We start from the raw sequence: 23,447 nt of genomic DNA, 5'->3' as shown, positions 1-23,447 counted from the left end.
TGGACATAAGATGGATGAGAAGTAAGCAAAAGCATAGCCAGGAACTGGTAAAAGGAATAACGAACTCAAGCTAAGTTAGAGGTGGCAAAACAGAAGGTTTATTAGACGTCACTTGAGGGAGAGAGGAGTCCACCTTTGTAGGAGGCCATTCGGAAGGACAGGGTCTCCTTTCTATTATGGAAATTTCAATATGCAACAGATTTTCTCTCTCTCTCCTTCGAGAACCATCCTATCTCTAATCAGGTACCTTCTTCCAATGCAAAAAAGTTGTTTTTTTTTTTTTTTTTTTCTCATGCAGAAAGTAAATTTTAAGACGTAAAAGCTAAAATTGCTGTGATTTATGGAACCCCATTTGGCATTTACAATAAAGAAATTGACATTTTAATTAGTTGAGGTATTGCTTAATATGATTACATTAATTTGATTCTTTTTCCCCATAACTGTTTCCATTTGGATCTTTTAATGTTATTGATTCAGGGGTCTCCAATCGTTGAGACGAGCAGTTCGGGGAGAGGTGGCCGGAGTTACTTTCCGGCGTATACTTTGACGTAAATCTTAGCTACCGGAAGTTGATGACCGTATAATGTCTTCGCCTTCTGTGAATGCTTCGTCGCCGGACTCTCCACCTTCACCAAACGCTCCTCCACCGTCAGACTCATCATCTTCACCAACTCCATCATCATCGCCATCACCACCCTCAAAGTCACCGCCACCGCCACCCTCACAGTCACCGCCATCTACCCCACCACCCCAGGCCTCTCCACCATCTCCGTCAAGAGGTAATTCATCATCTTCACCACCGCCACCACCCTCTTCCAATAATGGCTCTCCTCCGCCACCCCCAAAAAACGGTTCAGCTTCCCCACCATCCAATCACGTGTCGCCACCTCCACCCCCCCATTCTTCCTCCAGTAGATCACCTCCGCCCCCTCCACACAAAGTCTCACCCCCACCCCCATCGACGGGTTCTGATAGCTCAACGTCTAGTTCATCGGACTCTAATAACAACGCGCTGATAATAGGAGTTACAGTTGGGGTAGGGTTGTTTCTACTTGCTACGATCATCATTTGTTCAATCTGCTTTGGGAGGAAGAAGAGAAAGCGTGGCCCTATGCAGATGCATTACTATGGAGATCCTTCACAAAAAGGTGCCAATCCTATAACCTCCTTAATTTTCTGCTTCTTAGAGATCATGAAAGTGTTTTGATGTGACCAATTTTAAAAAAAAAAAAAATATATATATATATATATATATATATATATATATATATATATATATATATAGAAATATAGATATTATGTTTTGATCGAGTTGTTTATTAATGTGTCCATTAAGAGAATAAAAAACAAAATCGAGGATTGTGAATATGGTTCACCTACATCCAATCCGCAGAACTGATTTGGGTTGAGATGATTACAGCTGTATAATTTATTGCGCAGGAAGTGAATACTACAAAAGTTCATCTCACTGGCAACATGGCTCCCAAGGACCGGACCATGTTGTCAGGCTACCCGCACCGCCAGGCGCGGCGGGATCACCTGGTGCCGGATCCTGGGGTCCGCCTCCTCCAGGTCCCATGATGTCAAGTAGCGGTGAAATGAGCTCCGGTTTCTCAGGCCCATACAAACCCCCCTTGCCACCTCCCTCTCCAAATATGGCTCTTGGATTCAACAAGAGCACTTTCAGTTATGAGGAGCTAGCGGCTGCAACAGGCGGGTTTTCCCAGGCCAATTTGTTGGGTCAGGGCGGGTTTGGTTATGTTCACAAGGGAGTGTTGCCTAATGGAAAGGAAGTTGCAGTTAAGAGCCTGAAGACGGGCAGCGGGCAAGGAGAGAGAGAATTCCAGGCTGAGGTTGAAATCATTAGCCGTGTTCATCATCGACACCTTGTGTCACTCGTTGGATATTGTATTGCTGGTGTGCAGAGGATGTTGGTTTACGAATTCGTTCCCAATAAGACCTTGGAATATCACCTCCATGGTAACTTCTACGCTTTGCATATTTTTAAACTATATTAAATTTACTATTTTCTTTCGGCTTAAACTTGTTAATTATAGGATTTAAATTACTCTTTTTTATTGGCTTAAACTGTTGAGATAAGCGATGAATTAATTAATATTACTTACATGATGCTTTCGATTATCATATGGATATCAGAGTAAGTTTATCCAACTATTGGTTGCAGGAAAGGGTATTCCAGTCATGGATTGGTCAACTAGGCTTCGTATTGCTACAGGATCTGCCAAAGGCCTTGCATACCTTCATGAAGATTGTAAGAAATTCACAGCTAGCCTCTCTCTCTCTCTCTCTCTGTGGTAGTTGTCTCATCTTTTTCACTGAAATGCGCATGCAGGCCACCCTCGGATCATCCATCGTGATATCAAGGCAGCTAACATCCTCATTGACTTCAACTTTGAAGCCATGGTATCTGCTTTTACCAAGTGCTCCTACACATAAATATATCTGCAGAAAATGTATAGAACCATGAATGAATTCCTAATATTTAATATGATGCTTATGCTGCTGGAGCTAATCAGTCATTCCCCAATGCTTATAATTCAGGTGGCTGATTTTGGATTGGCCAAGTTGTCTTCTGACAATTACACTCATGTCTCTACTCGTGTCATGGGAACATTCGGGTATGTTCTATATATTCAGGATTTTACTATAATTAAGGGACTGCTATGAAGCAACTTCAGCATATATATATATATATATATATATATATAGGTTGACCATTTCCAGTTTTTTCTTATGTTATAATGATCATCTACATTTGTCAATCGGCAACAAATTAAGATTAGAAGGAATTTGAAGGTGAGAAAGGTTGTAACGACCTAAAAACAAGGCTAGCCACGACTGCGTTATTATTCTAAAATGACTAGTAAAATATAATTTTAGAGAATTACTTATAAGTACAGTCTTATCTAATCATGAATTAACGTGAGACTTATCAATCATGAATACTTTTATAATCCACTCATTCAATCCTTTTAAGGTGTTGTTAAGTTAGAATGACAATTGCAAATAAAGTTATTTTTAGATACATTGTATCTTAAGAAAAGAGAAATCTGCCAATGCAGGTATTTGGCTCCAGAGTATGCATCGAGTGGCAAGTTGACAGATAAATCTGATGTTTTCTCGTATGGTGTCATGCTCTTGGAATTAATAACTGGGCGGCGACCTGTGGATCCTTCAGGTGCAATGGAAGATAGCTTAGCAGATTGGGTTTGTACTTCCTCTATACTTTTCCAATTTTGATTATTTGCAGTTTAGATTGAGATTGTGAGTAAAAAAAAAAGTATTTTTTTTCCTCCCATTTGCCCTGTAACCATTGAGATTTTCTGTAAATGTATGTGTGACAAACTGCAGGCTCGACCAGTTCTAGCAAGTGCTTTGGAGGAAGGCAAATATGATGAGCTGGTTGATCCACGCTTGGAGGGCAATTACAACCCTCATGAGATGGCAAGCATGGTAGCTAGCGCTGCTGCCAGCATTCGCCATTCTGCTAGAAAGCGCCCCAGGATGAGCCAGGTATGGAGCTTTGAACATGTTAAATCGAATTTAATCATTTAATTAATATTTTAATACATTTTCTGATATGTTAGCTTAAATTCGATCATACTTAACAGTTGATTGGTAATTTGTGTGAAATGAGTACGAAGAATAACATCACTCTTATGTTAAATAACTGCTTAGAATAATATATGTTACTCGTCACTTAAAATATGTCGTGTCATTTAGTGTGAGATGAGTGTAATAAATGGTTGCGAAAAGTAGCATCACTCAACTATTTAATGGACAAAAGTTTAAACAAATAGAAAATTGTAACAAATAATAAGAAGAATGAGTTAATGCTTTTTTAGACCAAGACATGCAGTACCACATGCTTCAAATATGCAATGAATGGTTTATGGTGTATGAGAACGTACACTGCTTCTAACTCAATAGAAATGATCCTGAAAAGCAGATTGTACGTGCATTGGAGGGAGACGTGTCGCTGGACGACTTGAACGAGGGGACGAAGCCTGGCCAGAGCTCCGTTTACGGCTCCAATGGGAGCTCAGACTACGATAACAATGCATATAATGCCGACATGAAGAAATTCAGAAAGATGGCTCTGTCGAGCCAGGAATATGTGAGCAACGAGTACGGCACATCCAGTAATGAGTCCCGCGAGATGGGCAATAACTGAGAAAACCAAAAGCAGTACCTTTGAGTTGCCTCACTTCAAAAAAAACAAATTATATATATACATATTTTATCTGGTTATTGTTTCTAAGTAATTTGGGGATATGCGTTTTTGAGGTGAAATTGGAAGATCTTTCATTAATCAATTTATTTTTCGTTTTCTAATATGGATATGTACTACTATGGCATATATATATAGACATCTACTAAGCAATGGAGACAGATCTAGCTTGTATTGTTTTGTGAATGTTGTCTGTATCATACGATTGAATCAGTCATGAACAATTTTGGGATTGTTTTAATTAAACCATTTTCTAAATAGAATTTTGTCATTGACTGTCTTTTTCTATTTCTACACGGCAACTCCGTTTTAGGATTTGGAAGCCAATGAAGCCATTAAAAAAAAGCTTTCAATGACCTCATTCTTGTAGAATCTTAGGATATATAATTGACAATATTTAACATAACATGCAAATTCGACACAAATATAACAAAAAATTAGATGGTCGACCCGAGTACTTAGCAAACCAACAAAACAAAAAAAGGTTTACTGGATTATACATGATTAATAAATAGGTTAAATTCGTATCAACCCACGTAACATGTATGATTAATTATATTTTTATCCTTAAAAACCCCAAGTATGTAATTATGATTATGGATATCGATTATTGAATTAATTTTGTTATGAATTTAGATGTAAATGTGTATAATTGATATAATTTATGCTTATAAAATGTAAAATTATGTTGATCGGGCGAGATCAAGTTTATTAAAAATGAACATTTGTAGTATTGAAGATAATCATGCTCCACAGTGAAATAATTAGGCGTTCCAATGGGCGATCACTAACCTTGCGCACAATTCCAAATATGAAGCCCTCGAGAAGTCTTAGCTCTTCATATGCATTTTTAATCTGTTATTAGTCAAACTCTTTAGTCACAAAACTCTAATTATAATGGTCTATAGCAGCGTTAAGGGGTCCACATGCATCGTTCTAACGGTGATGGTACCGTTCTTATGATAATTACACAGAAAGCCAACTTCAAACCCTTTTTTTTTTCTTTTTTTTTTTTCATCAAGGCTCCAATCTTTTACCTCCTAAGTCATACCTGCTTTATGGGCCTTAACCCAAAAACACATTTCCTAAGTTTTGGAAGTATTATTTTCGCATTCAAATTGTCACAATTCGAACGGTTCACGTACCGTCATAATGGTCGATCATATTAGATTGATAATGTGGATTGGTAGAACAATGGGCCAAGAGTTATCACGTTCTGATGTGGCATTGTTAGAATGTTCGGATGTATCTGAATATTGACATTTATGTGTTTTTAAAGTCTTTACTTATTTTAAGGTATCTATTGTTTGTTTTCCTTTTAATTTATAGATCCCCATAATTAACTAATTTATTTACTTAAATGTATTGTTAATTTTTCATTTATAAATTGCCACATGTTTGTTCGAGGTATTACAATGGCCATGGGGTGGGTTCATCAATCTTCTGATTCATCTCTAAATAGATTCCAAGGTGGGCGAACCCCTCTAGGTGGTCAATGATGATTTTGGCAACTCCTAATGCCAATAAGTGGCTCAACTATTCCATCTACCCACTTATCTTTCCAGCTCTTGCTTTGTCTTGTCTTGGTTTGTATCTTCACAGCAGCAGCACACGTCCTCTACCTTCCACCGTGTTTACTGTAATTTTTGGGATCGAGTTTTGTTCCAATTTTTCCGTTCTAGATCTGTGCTCTTTCCCCGACCTCTACATGACACGCTCCTCACCACCGGCTTCCTCGGCGTCTCCGTCATCTACCGCCAGTCTCCGTTCACTCCACCGCCTTTCCCTGGGCCGTGCGTGGTGCACACGCTCCAGAGGGTTTTTTGCTCTCTTCGGCGTGTGGCTGCCATGTTCGGCTTCCCCGCTTTCAACCACCTCCTCCACCGGTGTTTCATGGCTTCGCCGGCGTTTCTGGCCGCTGAGAGGCTCTCCCTTCGCGGCGCGTGTGTCTCACGCGTCGTCAGGGACAGCTCCCACACCGCCTTTTGCCTCTGCTTTTCTGTTGTGTTTGTTTTTATTTTATTGTTTTTTTGCGCTTACTTGTTCTACTTTTCCCATGTTTACCCCTGTAATCGAGGTGTTTGGGTCCTTGTGACTCAATACACTCTTCAAATCACCTTTACTAGTGACTCAGGCTTTGTGGCATCTGTGCCTCAAGCCAAAGGGCCCGCATCTTCGGAAGCATTGCCTCCGCGTACTTTCATTCTTAGCTTCGTTATTGGGTTGCCCAGCCCAATCGTGTTTTATTTTGTATTTTTCTTTTTGATGTAATCTGTTTAGCAAGTATCTATAATAAAAATAAAAATAAAATAAAATAAATATTTTAATATGTTTTTATAATTTTTTAATTATAAGTGGCACATGTCATAATATTATTAGGATTGATGCAACATAATAACGGATTCCGTCAAAATTTTTAATGGCAGTGATTTTTTTTTTTTTTTTTTTGACCTCATAAAGTATTTAATCACTTTTTAAACCCTAAAAACTATTTGTTACCTACTAAAATTTAGCAAATAATTTTTTATTTTATTTTATTTTCATTTTTTAAAAGCGTCATTAAACCTTATCTACTGAGAATCTTGGGGGTCTGACAGTGGTGGATAGAGCCTAAATGGTCCGGACACCTTAACGACGTCGTATGATCATTGCTTTCATTCATAGATAAATACATGAAAAGCCTCTCTTTTATTTATTTATTTATTTAAATGCAGATGAAAAGGCAAATAAATCGATACTATACACTACACAGTACATACTGGGATGAACGGACATGCATTTTGACCTTCTTTATATATAGACCATCTGGAAAACCCTCTCTTTTCGCTGCCGCTTCCTGAGGCTACTTCGCATACCCGATCCGGTTCAAGCAAACCGGATCCGAACATCCCATCGATGCTTGCCGTATTTCTCATCTGGTAACCAACCTTCGATTCTCTCAGAAACCCTAAGCTCAGGTCCAATCGCTTCGCCATGGGAGACTACAACGAGGCGCTCATGCGCAACCAGCAAAACGCCGCCGTTCAGGCCCGCACCAAAGTCCAGAACCGAGCCAGCGTCCAACAGCTCAAACTAGTTCGTTCTCTCTTCGCTTCCGACTCCTCGTTTTTGTTTGTGAAATTATCTGGGTTTCATGGTTTGGTAGTAGTTTGGGTTTTTTGCAAAATCTCTTCAACCCTAGGTCTGACTCAGAAAAAAAGTTGATCTATATTTTGATGGTACAGATTTGTTAATTTTAGTTGGATTTTGTTTGATTCTTGTTACTTCTTTATATTTGGTGGATTTGGTTCAAATGATTGATTATACATCTCAGTTTTTGCTGCAACACAGCTCAAGTAGAGGAAATAGAAATTAGTATTCGTATCTGAATTTCAAATTTGCTAATTTTGCTTTAAGGAATTTAGTATTGGAACAATTTTTTAATCACAATCGTTGCAACAATTCAGCTGGGCTTATAAAAACATCACGGTGTAGTTATATGGTGGTCTTGATTATTGACTTTCGCTTTTAATGCAGATTGGGCAGAGCCATCCCACTGGTCTAACATCCAACCTGTTGAAGCTTTTTGAGCCTCGACCGCCTTTGGAGTTTAAACCGCCTCCAGAGAAGAGAAAATGCCCGTCATTAACAGGTTTAATGTTGCTGTCTAGAGCGTGTTTGAATGGTTTTCTATTTGATACTGATTTGTATAATTATAATATGATCTTTCTTCTTAATATTATGAAGGGATGGCGCAATTTGTGAGTAGGTTTGCCGAGCCTGGAGATCCTGAATATGCTCCGCCTGTCCAAGAGGCTGAAACTCCTGTAAGATGTTACATTTCTGCAGGGGATTGATCTATGCTCCATTGCTTTACATCAGATAATCATTTGGCTCTGTTGTCACAATTTGCTGAATGGATGGCCAGATCACTAATGTTTTTCCTTGAAAACCTTTGTATATGGCATATATTAGTTTCTTCCTGGCGTTTCATTCTAACAGCTTTAGAGGAAGTACAAGAAGGATGACGCCTAATTATTTCAACTTATTTAACTGAATGGTCATGAATTATGTGTGTGATTCTTTTCTGTCCATGGAAGTGATACCGATGAAGAATTCCTGTTTATTAACTACAAAATGAGTGATACAACTCAACTGAACTGACTCTAAATTCGAACTACTTGGTTCAGCTCTAAGTGAGTGATATAACATAACTGTTAAGTAAATTATGACTTGTTACCTACTTGATGGGCATTTTTTCTCTCTTCATCATATCTTGGGAATATAAGACAGAACATTGAAAAGCCCATCTGCAGAGGTTCTTCTGATGGTTGTTTGAATCTTCCTTTTTATTTTATTTAATTTTGTTGTCTGTGTACCTACATGTGATTAAAACAATTGCCTAAGGTGGTGTTACAAACTAACCCATTCCAAGCACCTAAATTACCCTCAGTCTGAGAGGAAAACTACAAACTTAGCCAGTAGAGCTTACAACTAGGAATTGCTCAAGTATAACGTGGTGTTTGCACCATATCTGATTTTGATATATTTGAATGGATTCAGGTACAAAGAAGGGCTAGAGTACACACGTTAAGACTAGAGAAGGGTGCAGCAAAGGCTGCTGAGGAGCTACAGAAATGTGAAGACACACCACTTTGTTTTACTTTAAGGTTTTGGAGTTCAATAGGTTCAATATATTTGTTCTTACAAGTACTTTAACACAGATAATCCAAATGAAGACCCAAATATTTCTGGAGACCCATACAAGACATTGTTCGTGGCTAGACTTGTAAGTAATATTGTCCTTTGTATTTTGGATTTTCCAACTTATGGCCAATATTTTGTTTGGGGACGACATGTTTTATTTTCCTCTCGCAGAGTTATGAGACAACTGAGAGCAGACTCAAAAGGGAGCTTGAGTCTTATGGACCAATCAAGCGGGTAGGTATTTTGAGCATTCCCCAAGGGGGTTCGGTAAGAGGTTCAGTTCTGTGGTAGCTCTATCCTTTTTGTTTATGTTATTAAAAAAAAAATGATTATTTCATGAAAAGATTTAAGATTTAAAAGACTTCATAATCTTACCAATTTTTTAAAAGGAAAAAAAAAAATTGTTTGGGGTTCTCTATTGTATTTTTTTTCTCAAGTTGACTACAGTTAGACCCCTAATCAAGCTTGTTAATATAATTACCACTTAATCAAATGGTTTTGAAAATCTAATTTCAATCAAATTGATGATATAATGGATCACAGACTTAAAGTTTTCTACTCGAGTATTAAGTGTTATTGTAGCGTATATTCTCTTCAGCATTTTGTTTCAAGTCTGAAAGGTTTAAACGTTATTCGATTTAATATATTAACTTTGGAGTGTCTGTGCGAGTTGGTAATAAGAGCACTGGTGTCACAGCCAATTTTCTGGTAATGGCTTACGGGTTTGTTCCTTTGATCCCTTCACCTATCTTGATATTTAGGTTTAGAGTTCTTTTTAGACTTGGATGTTCTAGGAATTACTTAAGTTACGACGTATCAAGAAATATCCCTGGTAAGGAGGTGGTTATTGCATTTAGTAAATGTTTCTTTTGACTCCACAATTTTCTACCAACCCAATTCCAAAGATGGTGGTTCATCCTGCACAGCAAAGCTGAAAATTTTAAGTTGAGCAGAGCAATGATGCACTGTGCCTTTTGGCCTTTATTTTCAAGCGTCAAAAGGAGACTGACAACTTCTGTTCTTTTTCCTGGAGGGGGTAAAACATGTTGGGAGTATTAGTATCTACTCTCCTTTGTTTGAATTTTTAGTGCTTTCCTGTTGCTAAAACTTTCATTTTTGGCTTTAAAGGCTGTCAAAAACATAGCAGCAGTTGAGAAGATTTCCTGGTATTTCTTATACTATCTATAGCTTTCTAGTTATTTAAAAAATAAAAATCCCTGGTAAGGGGAGGCTAGTCTGTTCACCAACTGGTAAATTGGCCACAAATACATCAGTTTTTCCGCAACTCTAGCTGGTGGTGATGCATCTCGCGATGGGAAGCTCTATGATTTGAAGGTGAGCACGGCTAATGAGGCATAGTGCCTGTCTGCCGTGCCATTTAGGATTTACTATTTTTAACTTTTTTTTTACAGTTGTCACTTAGTTATGGAACTAAAAATTATAGCTTCATATTTTATGACTGCTTTGAGATATGATTCCTTTTTTGAAGTGACTGTTCTTTATTTTATTTTTTTTCTATTTTGTTCCATGTGTTTTTCAGGTTCGATTGATTACTGATAAAGAGACCAATAAGCCTAGAGGCTATGCTTTCATCGAGTACGTGCACACACGGGACATGAAAGGTATGCCACATTTTAATTTGTTTTTCTCGTTAATAGTGGGTTTCTCTTGTAGAGTTCTTGTATACTAGGGTTGTGCCCTTTTGCGCTTTTAATGTGTGATATGCTATATTGTATGTTTATAAAACTTCTTACATGCATTATACAGCTGCATATAAACAAGCTGATGGGAGGAAGATTGATGGTAGAAGAGTGCTTGTGGATGTTGAACGTGGTAGAACTGTCCCAAATTGGCGTCCTCGCCGACTTGGTGGCGGGCTAGGAACCACCAGAGTTGGAGGTGAAGATGTTAATCAGAGATATTCAGGGAGGTAAAAGAGTGAATTGCAACATTTTCATGCAACTTCATATCTGTTGAGATTCAATTTTCATTACCCTGTGTATTGTAGCTTTACTGAGAAATTCAAGTTACACTAAATTCATTGATATATTAAGTGTTTGTTATCCTAATATTTCTAAGTGGAATGCCTGGACTTTTGGGAATTCATTATGGATGTATTAAGTGTTGCACGTCATTGAAGCAAAGATATTGAATGTTTTCTTAATATTTTCGATTGAATATTAATTTTGCAAAGGCTCGTTGATATATTTATTTGGTCTGGCTGATTACTTAGTTCTATTAAGATATGTTATTGCATTTAATTTCTGGTCTTCTTATGAGAACTATAAATTTTAATTGCTCAGGGAGCAGCAAGTGCAGGCAGGAGGACCACCATCTCGCTCTGAGGAGCCAAGGGCACGAGAGGATCGGCATGCAGAGCGGTAAGATTCATCCAAATTGTTTTGCATTTCGTCTTTTTCATTTTAGCCTTAGATGGTAATGTATGTGTTCAACAATATAAAAGATTGTTTCAGTAAAAAATGGTTCATAGATTGGGTGTAATCCATCTGGAAGTTGCATGTTTGAGCACTATTTTAACTTGTGTATCTAAATGATGGTCTAGTTAAAATCTTATACAATGTTCATGAAGTAGTTAACATTTATGATATCATACTGTAGTTAACATTATGGCATATTCTAATTGAGCTTTTTAGTATCTGCAAAACAACCTTGTTTCTCAGTCTCATCATTTTTTTATATATATATAAAAAAAAAAAAAAAAAGGTGACTTTGAATGAAATGATTTCAGGGATAGGGAAAAATCTCGTGAAAAGGGAAGGGATAAAGAGAGGGAAAGGGAGAAATCCCGTGAACTCTCCCATGACAGACATCGGGATCGCGATCATAGGGAGGATAGGCACCACAGAGATCGCGATAGGGATAATAGGGACAGGGACCGGGATAGGGAAAGGGAAAGAGATCGGGGTCATGATCGTGACCGAGTACGCGACCGTGATAGAGACCGAGGTCGGGAGCGTGGTCGCGACTATGAGCGTGATCGACACAGAGACCGTGATCGAGAACGTGATCGTGGTCGAGAAAGGGAGGGTGAGAGAGAATTGGAAGTTGAAGACCATGACCGTGACCAGGGGCGGTCCCGTGATAGGGAGCCTACTTATGATCAAGTTGAATCAAAACATGAGAGGGGGGACAGACATAGCGAAAGGGAGCGGGACTATGATCGCACTGAACCCGAGGATGATCATGGGTGGTATGAACAGCCCGAGCATGAGCATAAGCATCCAGATAAAGACCATGACACTGAGCACTATGAGCATCGTCGAAGTAGGGGACAGTATGATCATCTGGATGTCCCTGATGACCCTGACCGCTACGATCAATATCCTGATCGAATGGAGGAGGATGATTACCATTATGAGCGTGCAACATCTGAGCCACGTGAAAGGGAGAAAACTCGAGATGTGGAGCGTGAATATCGACGCGCAGAGAGATCACTTTCTCGGGAGTACGAGTACTGAGACTGCTAGTATCTCCCAACTTGTTCTGCTGTTCTGGGCATCATTCAATCAAAGGTCAGGAGTGTTTCATGGAGCAACTTCCTTCTGTATGGATGTTGGATTCTCCTTTTCTTTGTTAACAAAAACTCTCTGTTTAAAGGTTTTATGACTGAGCTGCTTGAGGATCTGTTCTTGTGTTTGGTGATTTTTGTTTTTATTGTTTGAGATTGAGTAAGACTGTATACTTGGTTTTATTTTTAGTTCTTTTCCTTTTTTCTTTTCTTTTTTTTCTTTTTTAATTTTTTCTGTTTTTTTTATTGTTAACCCCTTCAGAATTTTGAAAGTAAACTTAATATGTTGTTACACCTGCCGCAATTCAGATAATTTGTGCCTGGTTATTCGGGCTGTATCGCCTGGGTCTCTAATTAGGTCCTTGGCTAAAAGTATTTATTTGCTACCTTGCTTATTTATTGAAGTGATTACTGCTCTTTAGCCCTGCGGCGCTGTTTGTTAAAACAAAACAGTGTCGATGGCCGGGATAATGGTGATGTAATTGAGCAGTATGAGATGAGTAATGGCTGTACAAGTGGCAATAATGATGGCACCATGGTTCCCCTATCGTGGTTGTAGAAGATGCGAAAATATGATCCATAAGCTTGAAGCATATGGGGGGCAACCAGCACTTATTACTAAAGCTCTCGAGTAGAAAATTGAACAAACCCTGAACAGGACCCAATTCCGAGTAATTCTAAATGTCACCCTACATTTTTTTTTTTTTAACTAAATGTCACCCTACATATGAAAACAAGCATCCTTCCAAAAGCAAATTTGCAAAATATCAAACACCAGTAGACCCAAATCCTCCAGTTCCTCGCACAGTAGCTTCCACAACCTGAGGAGTCATAATCAACTGGGCAATTCTATCACCTTGATTCACTTCAAAATCAGCAGGTCCTCTTTAATCAGCATCAATCGACCCAGTACTCATTTCCATTTAAGTGAAATGTAGATTTATTTCAAGATATAGATTTTGATTTCATAGATCTAAATGGATATATTGTCATGTGATGAATATGTTATCATGTCATTTAAAATTTTAAAATAACGTAACTCCATGAAATAAATTATCTCTATTTTACTAGAAATGGAGAAATCATCTCAATCGATAGTTTCAACGCCAATTTAGATCTCGCCTGAAAAGGTCATAAGTCATAACCAACGGTCCAGCAAAGAAATAGAGAAACTCTCAAGTCTCAAGGGTACAACAGCTTTTTCTGAGAGCTTTTTTATTCTTAGAAAAGGAAGATGGCTTTGAAGTACATGAATGACAACGTTGCGGTTTTGGTCAAGTTCAAGGGCCACGATAATTGGGATCAGTTCGGTAGTCGATGTTTGGGGGCTGTATTGAGCTGGGTGATGTGAGCTCAATCATTGTTTATAGATTCGAATCGACTTCAAACACTGGTCTCGAAGCCCAACCCACTTCTTGCCTTTGCTTGGACTAAATTTCATTTTCTTTTTCTTTTTCTTTTCATTTTGATAGTTAAGTACAAACTGAAAAACAAAAACAAAAATATGTGTGATTTAATTAAATGTCTCGTTTTTGTATTAGAGATCTTGGACTAAACTCTACATATCAAGAATTTAAAAATTAAAATAAAGTTATTCCTCATCTATATATTGTGAATTTTACCCAAATCCAACACTGAAAAATAAACAACAAGGTGTAATAGTTTATATGAAATATATAATAAATAATTCAAGTGAGATTTTAAGACTGATTATCTTGTATGAAGAGTTATGTTATTATAAAATTCAAAGAAGGCTTTGTAATGAGTGTCAATTGAGATTCATCCCATATCCTTACTAAACAACTTCCTTACTATTATTAATAGCGGTGACAATTTGTGTTCGCAAGTCGAGTTCGGATCATATCGATGTATGAGTATAAAATTATATAGGTCAGCCTTAACCTGACTCATTTAAATTAGACGAGTCAAGCCTTTCAACCATAACCCATTAATTTCGTGTTGGGTTTGTAGATCGTATAAAAATTTGTCAGCACTAAATGTAGTGTGTCAAGTCAGACTGTGTCGTGTTGAAACATGAGTAATAAGACTATATAGGTCAATTTTAACATTATCTATTTAATTAAACGATTTAAACCCTTAAACTTTAACCCGCTAATTTTGTATCAAGTTCGGGGTCATATCAAAAATTGTCAGATCTGTGTATTATATTTGGTTGATGATTACGAACAAAATTTTTCTCTAAATTGTGCTGGAGGAAATTCCTTAAACTCATACTATTTAACTTATATGTGTCCTTCAAACATACGACTCTCACATATATTTTTAATTCTCACGTGCTCTAAGGATAAATGTTTAATATATTAAATTTAATAAAAATAAAAATTCCTCCTACTCAATTTAAATCCATCCAATTTTTAGAACGGTCCCCCCTCTAAGGTAATGCTAAAGCTCTTTCTAGTGTCATTATGGAGTCCTATGCTGACATGACACCTTTTTTTTCTTATTAAAAACAGGATGTTATGTTAGCATAAAAGAACCTAAAAAAAACACTAGAAGAAGCTCTAACATTTCTCTCACCTCTAACCCTTTTCCTACCCAAGGGCAGGATGACGAGTTCTGACGACTCACGAATCAAGATTGTGTTTGTAATAGGCGGCCACACTTGCCAATGTTGTTGCTTCAATTCCTCAGACGTGAATAATGGTGGAACTGTGGGAGTACTGTTTATTAATGCTGTGAAGAAGAGGCCAAAAACCAAATGAAGCACCCATGAAGCTTCATGGCTTTGCTAAATAACGGGCGTTGCAGCAGTAGTATCTCTCCTCCCTCCCGACTCGTGTAATATATACATTCATATTTGTCCTTAGTTTTTTTTTAAACAGCAAATGCAGGACAATTTTGATAGCCTTGAATTGATTTGTTCAAAACTATGATTGGCATTCGTGAGAAATCACATTATTTTGACAAAAATGATGAAGATCATAACCAAGCATGGTTGGGAAAACTGCAGTTAAAAGCGAAGGAGCATAGACAAAAATTGATTCTAAGCAACCAGTCGTTTTTGTAACGTTTTCAAAGTTAGCTGTAATTAATTGTAAAGCTGGTTCATAAAGTGCCGTGCCTCTATGATTTCGTAGACTAATTGGAGGACAAATTCATTCCTTTTCAATCATGTCAGGAAAATCCGCCGTGCCAAAAATCGGGAAGCACCTATGAAGCTTCCATTGTAGTTAGCGGAAATTAATGCTAGATGCTCTAGTGTGAGACGACTATGATATTAACAAGTATCATTTCTTTCTTTCTTTCTTTCTTTCTTTTTTTTTTTTTTTTTAAAGATAAATGAATAGATGAAATTCATAAGCTTATTATTATCTGAGTGGGATTTTACGCACATGTGCATATCCAATAAAAATATCATATAACTTATTATTAATTATACACAATTTTCAAAAAAAAAAAAAAAAATTACGTTAAGTGATTTTCTCTTATCACTTTGTCTACCCCAAAGAAAACTAAAAAGAGGCACACATGCAAGATCCGAGGCACCTAAAAGTTTTTCACAATTTTCTTACATTTTGGGAAAAAGAAAGAAAACAGAAGTCCAAATCACTGGGCCACAGAGAAAGAGAAAGAAGAGTGCGAGAGAAATATATATATGTAGACAATAGGCTGGTACCGAAAGAGTGCACTCCTCGTTTCTTGATTTCTTCATGCTTTCCCCAACCTAGGGTGACTATGCTCGTAGAAAAACAAGAGGAATAGTCAGGCAAGGCGAGGAAAAACATATAGCAATCTTCTCAAGTCACAAAATTAACTAGCTTGCCAAGCTTTTAGCTTTGCATATACTGTCTACAATTAATGGCTCAGACTCGTGTGAACCACAGAGCTTTAGCAATATCAACAGCAGCAGCTGCATGGTTTTTGTTTTGGAGCCTAGTCATGATGAGCAGTGTTGGTTCTGCAGAGAGAGTCTTGAAAAATAAAGCGACCGAAAATTTTGAGAAAGAAGTAAGACAAGGATTTCTACCTAGAATGGTTCATTTCCTATGGCAGAGTGGGAAATCTTCTTATGAGCATGTTTGGCCGGTTAGTTTTCAACTCTCCTAATTGAACTCAGTCTTAACTTTCTTCCTTCACTTACCATTTGAATATCTACATTTTGATATATAATCAATGGGTTGAACAGGATATGGAATTCAGTTGGAAAATCGTAGTAGGATCAATAGTAGGATTCTTTGGCGCAGCATTGGGTAGCGTTGGAGGGGTCGGAGGTGGTGGAATTTTCGTTCCAATGCTCACCTTGATCATCGGTTTCGACCCCAAGTCTTCTACTGCCATCTCCAAGTGTCAGTGTTGCTCTACTTGATTTACATCCAAATTAACATAATGCAGTCTCTTAGCAAAAGCTACAGGTCGACGCAGACATGACTGCTTTCTTGCATGCATTTTTCTTACATATATATATATATTAAGTAACAAAGAAAAGAAAAAAAGAGTATACATGCGTGTTTCATACATAATATGCATGCATCAAAAGCTAGGTTTAGTGTGACCTTCTACAATGCTAAGCTTCGCCTTTAAGGTACTAGTTTATTAGGGCGTCTCTGAAATGTATATAGCAAATTATAATTTATCTCCCTACGGTTAGGACTCATTATATTCTACCTCCCTAACTTTTGAAAAGTTACAATAAACCTCTGTAAAATTTGGATGAAATTGATTTATTTTGGTGAACCAATCAAATGATGCCATGATGCCATGTCATCATTTAGTTGAATCCCTAGTAAGAGTGGCAAAATAGGCATGTAGTCTTGCTGATATGTATAGTACTCCACAAGGACGTTACCAACTGTACTATACTTTCCTAACTTCTGAAAAGTTTCAATAAATAGTTGTATAATTTGGTTGAACTGGTACATTTTGGTGAACCAACCATATATATAATACAACATCATCATTTATTTGAATTCTTAATATATTAGAGATTTGGGAGATGTAAGAGCGGCAGCATGTATTCTTGCTGATATGTAACCATGCAACAGTGCAAAATTTATGATAGTGTGATATAATCCAATATTAGTTCACAAAAGTGCTTAAATCTCCTAAATTGCAAGGAGATTTAGCGTAATTTTTGAAATTCAAGAAGGTATAGTGTAATTGGACCTAATTATAGAAAGTGTCAATTGTTATTTACCCAAAACATATACTGGATTTGATTTTACCATCTATGATTCTATATTAACAGTACTTGTGATTTCCTGGCTGCAGGTATGATCATGGGTGCAGCAGGATCAACAGTATACTACAACATGAGACTTAGACACCCAACATTGGACATGCCTATAATAGATTATGACCTGGCGTTGCTCTTTCAGCCCATGCTCATGCTAGGAATTAGCATTGGAGTTGCCTTCAATGTCATGTTTGCTGATTGGATGGTCACAGTTTTGCTTATCATCCTATTCATTGGTAGGATTAATACTAATAAGCACCAACCTATTTCTATAATATATAGTTTAGGAATACAGGAACACAACTCCATAATATAATATCCAAATTGGTTTTCTTACTTTCATATTTTCTTTCACTCGATTTTAGAATAATGTTTCTTTGGAGTTTAATAATCATATTTTAATTTCACATATTTTGATCATATATATATATATATTTTCTGAGCATAGTGAAGAGTATTTACTTGAAACCATTTTTGCACAAAATGATCTCGAGATCAAAATTATTACATCCAAATCTTTTGTATTTCACAAGGCTCTCTCAGCCAACGGAACATATGAATAATATTTCTTTTTATTTTTATGTTTTGGGTAGTGCAACAGAAGAAAATTCATTTCAAGTTAAAAACAAAGTCTCCCCATGACTTACATATCACTTGAATTAGAATTTCTTCTTATTTCAGAGACTTATGAAATTACTGCTGAAAATTATCGGTGCCAGGTACATCAACAAAAGCTTTATTTAAAGGCATAGACACATGGAAGAAAGAGACAATGATGAAGAAGGTAATTTTTTCCACTAACTATTTCTTAAGCTTGAAATGTATAGTTAGTAAGACATTCAAATGCGTAGTTAGTAAGACATTCAAATGCTACTTGAGTTCAGGAAGCAGCCAAGCTGTTGGAATCAGAGTCAAAACTTGGTGGTGAGTGCCTGTGGTCCTCTCCAAGCACAATTTTCCTATAAAACTTCAACCTTTTAGTAAATATATCAAGATTAGGTATTAAAAACAAAAAGGAGACTGAAATATGACTAGTAAGGAAAATAACAGAAAATCTAAACATTAACTGAGAGAGATTTCCTTTAGATATGATAAATTAAGAAAGGATTGTGCTAAACTCCTGAACTGCAGATGGTTCCGGAGAAGAATACAAATCATTACCAAGTAGTCCTGCTGATACACAGGATGAGGAGGTGAGTCCAAGAATGTCTAATTTTCTTTATGGCAATCCTCTTTCAATAATATTCATGTTGTATTTGCTGTTGTTCCATAACTATCACCATCTCATCCAGGTTCCTCTTATACACAACATATGCTGGAAAGAATTATCACTGCTTGTGTATGTTTGGGTGGCTTTCCTTATTGTTCAGATTATTAAGGTAAGTTTGAGGACTGAAATTTCATGCAAGAAAATATTCTTTCCAAGTCTTTCATCTCTTTGCATTGCTAATCAATGAAATTACCTGTGTCAAATGTGAATTTACCACTGTCCTAATTAAATGTATCTACGGGTAGTAGACCTGTCTTTCTAGTTCATCTGCCGGCCAGTTCATTTGTTTGACAGTCACCACACACCACGAAGTTGCCTTGTGGTACTGAATTTGTATCTATATGAATCTGTATGCAGACATATACTGCGACCTGCTCCATCAAGTACTGGATTCTGAACTCCTTGCAGGTAAATTTTTCAACCTAAAACAGTCAAATCTCTTTCATAATACTCTCACAGCACTGAAAAATGCACCACACGCTGTAAGACTATTTTTTAGCTTATATGCTTCACAATTCAAAATCTATATCAATGGAAAGATTAGACAGAATTGTAGGAAAATATTTGCTTGTAGAGTTACAAACCCTATTTACATGGATAGAAGAAGAATTGCCAAGTACTAATAGCAAGGATAGACAGGAACCTATTGCTCCACTACAGTAGTGAGCAGATGCCCTTCTAATTCTGGGGATAGAAAAGAGATGCAGCAAGATCCCTAAGAAACATCAACAATATTCTGATGGGAATAAATTAATCTTTCTTTTTTTGAGGTTCATCCTGCACTTGAATCATGTAAGTTTGAGAACCAAGTACCTAAGACAAAGAACAAGCAAGCTCTAATTGCATAATAGTTTCCCATTGCATAGGTACCAATTGCTGCCTCAGTCACAATTTTTGAAGCCATATGCTTATACAAAGGGACCAGGGTGATTGCATCTAAGGGAAAGGAAATCACAAACTGGAAGCTGCATCAGATTTTTCTTTACTGCAGCTGTGGTATAGTAGCTGGCATGGTAGGTGGACTGCTTGGGCTAGGAGGTGGCTTTATCTTGGGACCCCTTTTTCTTGAATTGGGAATTCCTCCTCAGGTATATTTAACATTTTTCATGCATCTACTACTCTTAATACTTTAAAGAAACAAAGTTAGTGTGATCCTTGAGCCTGGTCAGGTGGTCGAGAATTGGGCTGAAGTGGATTGCGGTAGATCTTAGGTATAAATCTAACCTAGCACAGATAAAATACATTAAAATAAGTTAGAGGCGAGGTCATGAAAGGTACTGGCTACAACACGAATCAAACATGGACAGTAGCAGAGTTGGTTGTATGATTTTCTTCAGTTAGATCGAAAATCTTGTCTGGAATTTTACAGTGGGGAAACTTCATCGAAATACTAAACTTATATACAACACTCTTCTGAATCTCATTCATCTGATTTTTGAAATTTTGAGGTACTATTAGATTCATCAATTAGAGGCTGAAAATGAGTTGGGTCAGGGTAGAAAAATTAATTCCTGAATCAGTAACCAAATGTCTAACTGAAATCCAATATTAATTACGAGGATGCAGAAGAGATGAGTTAAATGCCATGTCATTGGCAGGTCAGCTAAACTTGCCTCAACTCAGGTCATGTAACGTGATACCAATAATACAACCTCTAATATTGGATATCACAGCTTGAAATTATCAGGGATATATATATATATATACAGCATACAAAACTCATACTTAAACACACAGGACCATTGAAACCAGCTTATGAATTCACACCTTTTGCAGGTAGCAAGCGCTACATCAACCTTTGCAATGGTATTTTCATCCTCCATGTCAGTTGTACAATATTACCTTCTCAACCGTTTCCCAGTTCCATTTGGTAAGTAACAATGATAGTGTAATATAAAATTAAATTAATTCTGACTGCTAGAAGAGGTTCTGCATAGGAAGGAAACTCATACCAATGGTAGCTATCGCTTATTTAGCATCAAAATTCATTCTTCTCAGACTCAACCTAATATTCAATTTACTCTTTGCCCCAGCTGCTTATTTTGTTTTAGTTGCAACTATTGCTGCCTTTACTGGTCAGCATGTAGTGAGAAAGATAATTGCACTCCTCGGCAGGGCATCAATAATCATTTTCATATTAGCTATGACAATTTTTGTGAGCGCTATTAGCTTAGGTATATGGCTCTCTAGCTTTCCATTATTTCACTACATATCAAGATATTACAGCTTCTTATTCTTTTATATTTTCACACTAAGGTGCTGGATTTTTCTACTATATGTTACAGGTGGGGTAGGCATAGCAAACATGGTTGAGAAGTTGGCAAATCAAGAGTATATGGGTTTTGAAAATCTCTGTCATGAGTCTTAACTCTTAACTATGTTGTGGAATTCTCAACAGAGGGCACCTATATCCACACTACATTCAGCCTTACATGGTCACCTTTTTTCCCATTTGGCTTCAAGCAAAGATCATGGACTATGTTACTAGATGTTCAATTCATTAAATCAGTCTCTCGTGAAACGTCACCATCATGTCTTGCTACTCTAGATTATTAAAAAAATTCCACCAAAAGCATGCCCGTGATCCAAGAATTCTGTAGGCTCACCATTGAGCACAATAATACGAAATGGCAATGTTTTACATTATTGTTATCCTCCTTCCCATTAGATCCATCTCTTCATCAAATATCAAATCAACAGTCTATACTTTTGGGAAACAAAATTAAAAGAATATATATATATAGTTTCTTGTTCGTATATATGTTTGCAGATGCTTTAATTTTGCACTCAAATAGTTTCAGATTGCTAGGAACACAATTCACATTTGCAGCCCTAAAAACTATATAGTACAAAAAAAAAAAAAAAAAAAGTAATTCAAATGCATGTATAGATGCCAACATAAAACCGTTGCACTCTAAGACTCTACTTTATTGTCATAGGCCAGGCAGCACAAAACTGCCAGTACCACTGTACCAGCCAGCCAGCCAGCCAACCAGCCAAGGTTCTCACTTTTGAGGGCCAGTGTCTCCTCTCCCCAACCCTCCGGGGGGCTCCAAATCCTACCCCCAAATGCGTTACCATATAGGCAAATTTATTTTCAACGTAAAGTATAGTTAAATAATTAAATTCACTATTTACTACTTAGAATAAACAATAATTTAACAGTTTGTAACAAACACCTTGAGTTCCAACTTCACGCTTTATCCTCGTTTGAGTTAAATATTAAAATTCCACGTTAGGAACCTAACGCAAGTTTGAGTTCACACTCAAAGAGAGTGTAAAAAATATTAATTAAACGATGAAATTCACCATTTTTTATTGACTTAAGCTTTTAAAATAAGCGGTGATTGATAACGCACTTATCTACTTCCACAATCCAGGGTTTAATAAATTCAGTTTCACACCTACTAAACAAGAAGACAATGAGTTGAACTAATCTCCCAGAAAGCAATTGCTAACAAAATAAATGTTCCTCACCTAGTTCAAGAACATGAGACCACCCATTCGTTAGCTCTCTATGCTCGCCTTTGACTCAACAACAAATCTTGTGTGTATGTGTTAGTGTTAGGGCGCTATGACTCTGGGAGACAAGCTTCATTCATCGGATGCCCAAAAGCCCCCAAGGATTCAACTTTTCAATATTGATGAGTTTCTCAAAGTCTTAATTCTCTAAATCGGGCAACAACATTATATAAGGTTTATGACGAAGGTAAAATGGGGTTTAAGAAAGAGAGTAAAGACCGACGGTTGAGCTTTTGGAGGGAGAAATTTCTTGTTCGGATGTGATCGTGTATGTACAGTGTGTACGCGGCTCCTTGGGTTTGCACCGTCGGATGCTATCATGCTAACGACGGGTTTTTTTTTAATAAGCGATATTGCCTGTGAGGAGGACAGTGATGGATTTTCTCATGATCACTCTCTCAACTCTACTAATATTGTTCTAATTCCAAAAAAGCCTCAGGCTACATCCGTTTCCGACTTTAGACCAATAAGCCTTTGTAACGTGATTTTTAAGATAATTTCGAAAGTGCTAGCCCAACAGGTTAAAACAGGTTTTACCATTGGTGATCTCCCAATACCAAAGCGCCTTCGTTCCAGATCGGTTGATTACCTGTGTTGGTGGCTTATGAGGTTCTCCACTCTATGAAGACTCGGATGTGAGGAAAGAAAGGCTATATGGCGATCAAGCTTGACATGAGCAAGGCGTATGATTGAGTGGAGTGGACCTTACTCGAACCAGTGATACGTAAATTGGGTTTTGCGGAAAAATGGAACTCCTTATGGAAACATCAAGCCCACCAGAGGGATTCGTCAAGGGGATCCGTTGTCTTCCTATCTCTTCCTTTTTTGTGCGGAAGGTTTGAGTTCCTTGTTGGGGAAAGCCAAAAGGGAGAAGAAGATCACAAGAGTTCCTATTGTAGATAAAGGCATCAAGTTGAGTCACATTTTATTTGCAGATAACAGTCTTCTCTTTTGCAGGGCGACTTTCTCTAAATAGGGACACATCGTTGACTTG

General features: G+C 37.3%; 3 protein-coding genes across 4 annotated transcripts; all 3 read left to right on the top strand.

Annotated features, from left to right (window-relative positions):
• The first annotated feature begins 437 nt into the window (after nucleotides 1–437).
• Nucleotides 438–4,439, top strand: LOC133864365 (proline-rich receptor-like protein kinase PERK4). Its single transcript, XM_062300671.1, has 8 exons — nucleotides 438–1,148; nucleotides 1,441–1,980; nucleotides 2,186–2,272; nucleotides 2,354–2,424; nucleotides 2,563–2,639; nucleotides 3,084–3,228; nucleotides 3,373–3,534; nucleotides 3,971–4,439. Exons 1-8 carry the CDS (start codon nucleotides 584–586, stop codon nucleotides 4,193–4,195), a joined length of 1,872 nt encoding a protein of 623 aa, XP_062156655.1. The 5' UTR covers nucleotides 438–583; the 3' UTR covers nucleotides 4,196–4,439.
• A 2,558-nt stretch (nucleotides 4,440–6,997) lies between these two features.
• On the top strand, nucleotides 6,998–12,656 carry LOC133862742 (U1 small nuclear ribonucleoprotein 70 kDa). The gene is made up of 10 exons (XM_062298593.1): nucleotides 6,998–7,327; nucleotides 7,769–7,883; nucleotides 7,979–8,058; nucleotides 8,795–8,870; nucleotides 8,956–9,020; nucleotides 9,110–9,172; nucleotides 10,479–10,560; nucleotides 10,706–10,868; nucleotides 11,242–11,319; nucleotides 11,688–12,656. The coding sequence occupies exons 1-10, from the start codon at nucleotides 7,226–7,228 to the stop codon at nucleotides 12,415–12,417; spliced, it is 1,554 nt and encodes a 517-aa protein (XP_062154577.1). The 5' UTR covers nucleotides 6,998–7,225; the 3' UTR covers nucleotides 12,418–12,656.
• Nucleotides 12,657–16,124: 3,468 nt separating this feature from the next.
• Nucleotides 16,125–21,577, top strand: LOC133864525 (sulfite exporter TauE/SafE family protein 3-like). 2 transcript variants are annotated; one of them, XM_062300886.1, is made up of 12 exons: nucleotides 16,125–16,514; nucleotides 16,615–16,774; nucleotides 17,697–17,897; nucleotides 18,381–18,445; nucleotides 18,546–18,585; nucleotides 18,793–18,854; nucleotides 18,954–19,040; nucleotides 19,289–19,339; nucleotides 19,798–20,019; nucleotides 20,708–20,801; nucleotides 20,965–21,105; nucleotides 21,217–21,577. In XM_062300886.1, exons 1-12 carry the CDS (start codon nucleotides 16,287–16,289, stop codon nucleotides 21,297–21,299), a joined length of 1,434 nt encoding a protein of 477 aa, XP_062156870.1. In that variant the 5' UTR covers nucleotides 16,125–16,286; the 3' UTR covers nucleotides 21,300–21,577. The 2 variants fall into 2 exon arrangements, with proteins under 2 accessions (XP_062156870.1, XP_062156872.1); XM_062300888.1 differs by lacking the exon at nucleotides 20,965–21,105.
• The last annotated feature ends 1,870 nt before the right edge of the window (nucleotides 21,578–23,447 follow it).

Source organism: Alnus glutinosa, chromosome 3, assembly GCF_958979055.1.
Source record: "Alnus glutinosa chromosome 3, dhAlnGlut1.1, whole genome shotgun sequence".
NCBI lineage: Eukaryota > Viridiplantae > Streptophyta > Magnoliopsida > Fagales > Betulaceae > Alnus > Alnus glutinosa.
The sequence above is the reverse complement of the archived record's forward strand: the minus strand, read 5'-3'. Positions and strand labels throughout refer to the sequence as shown.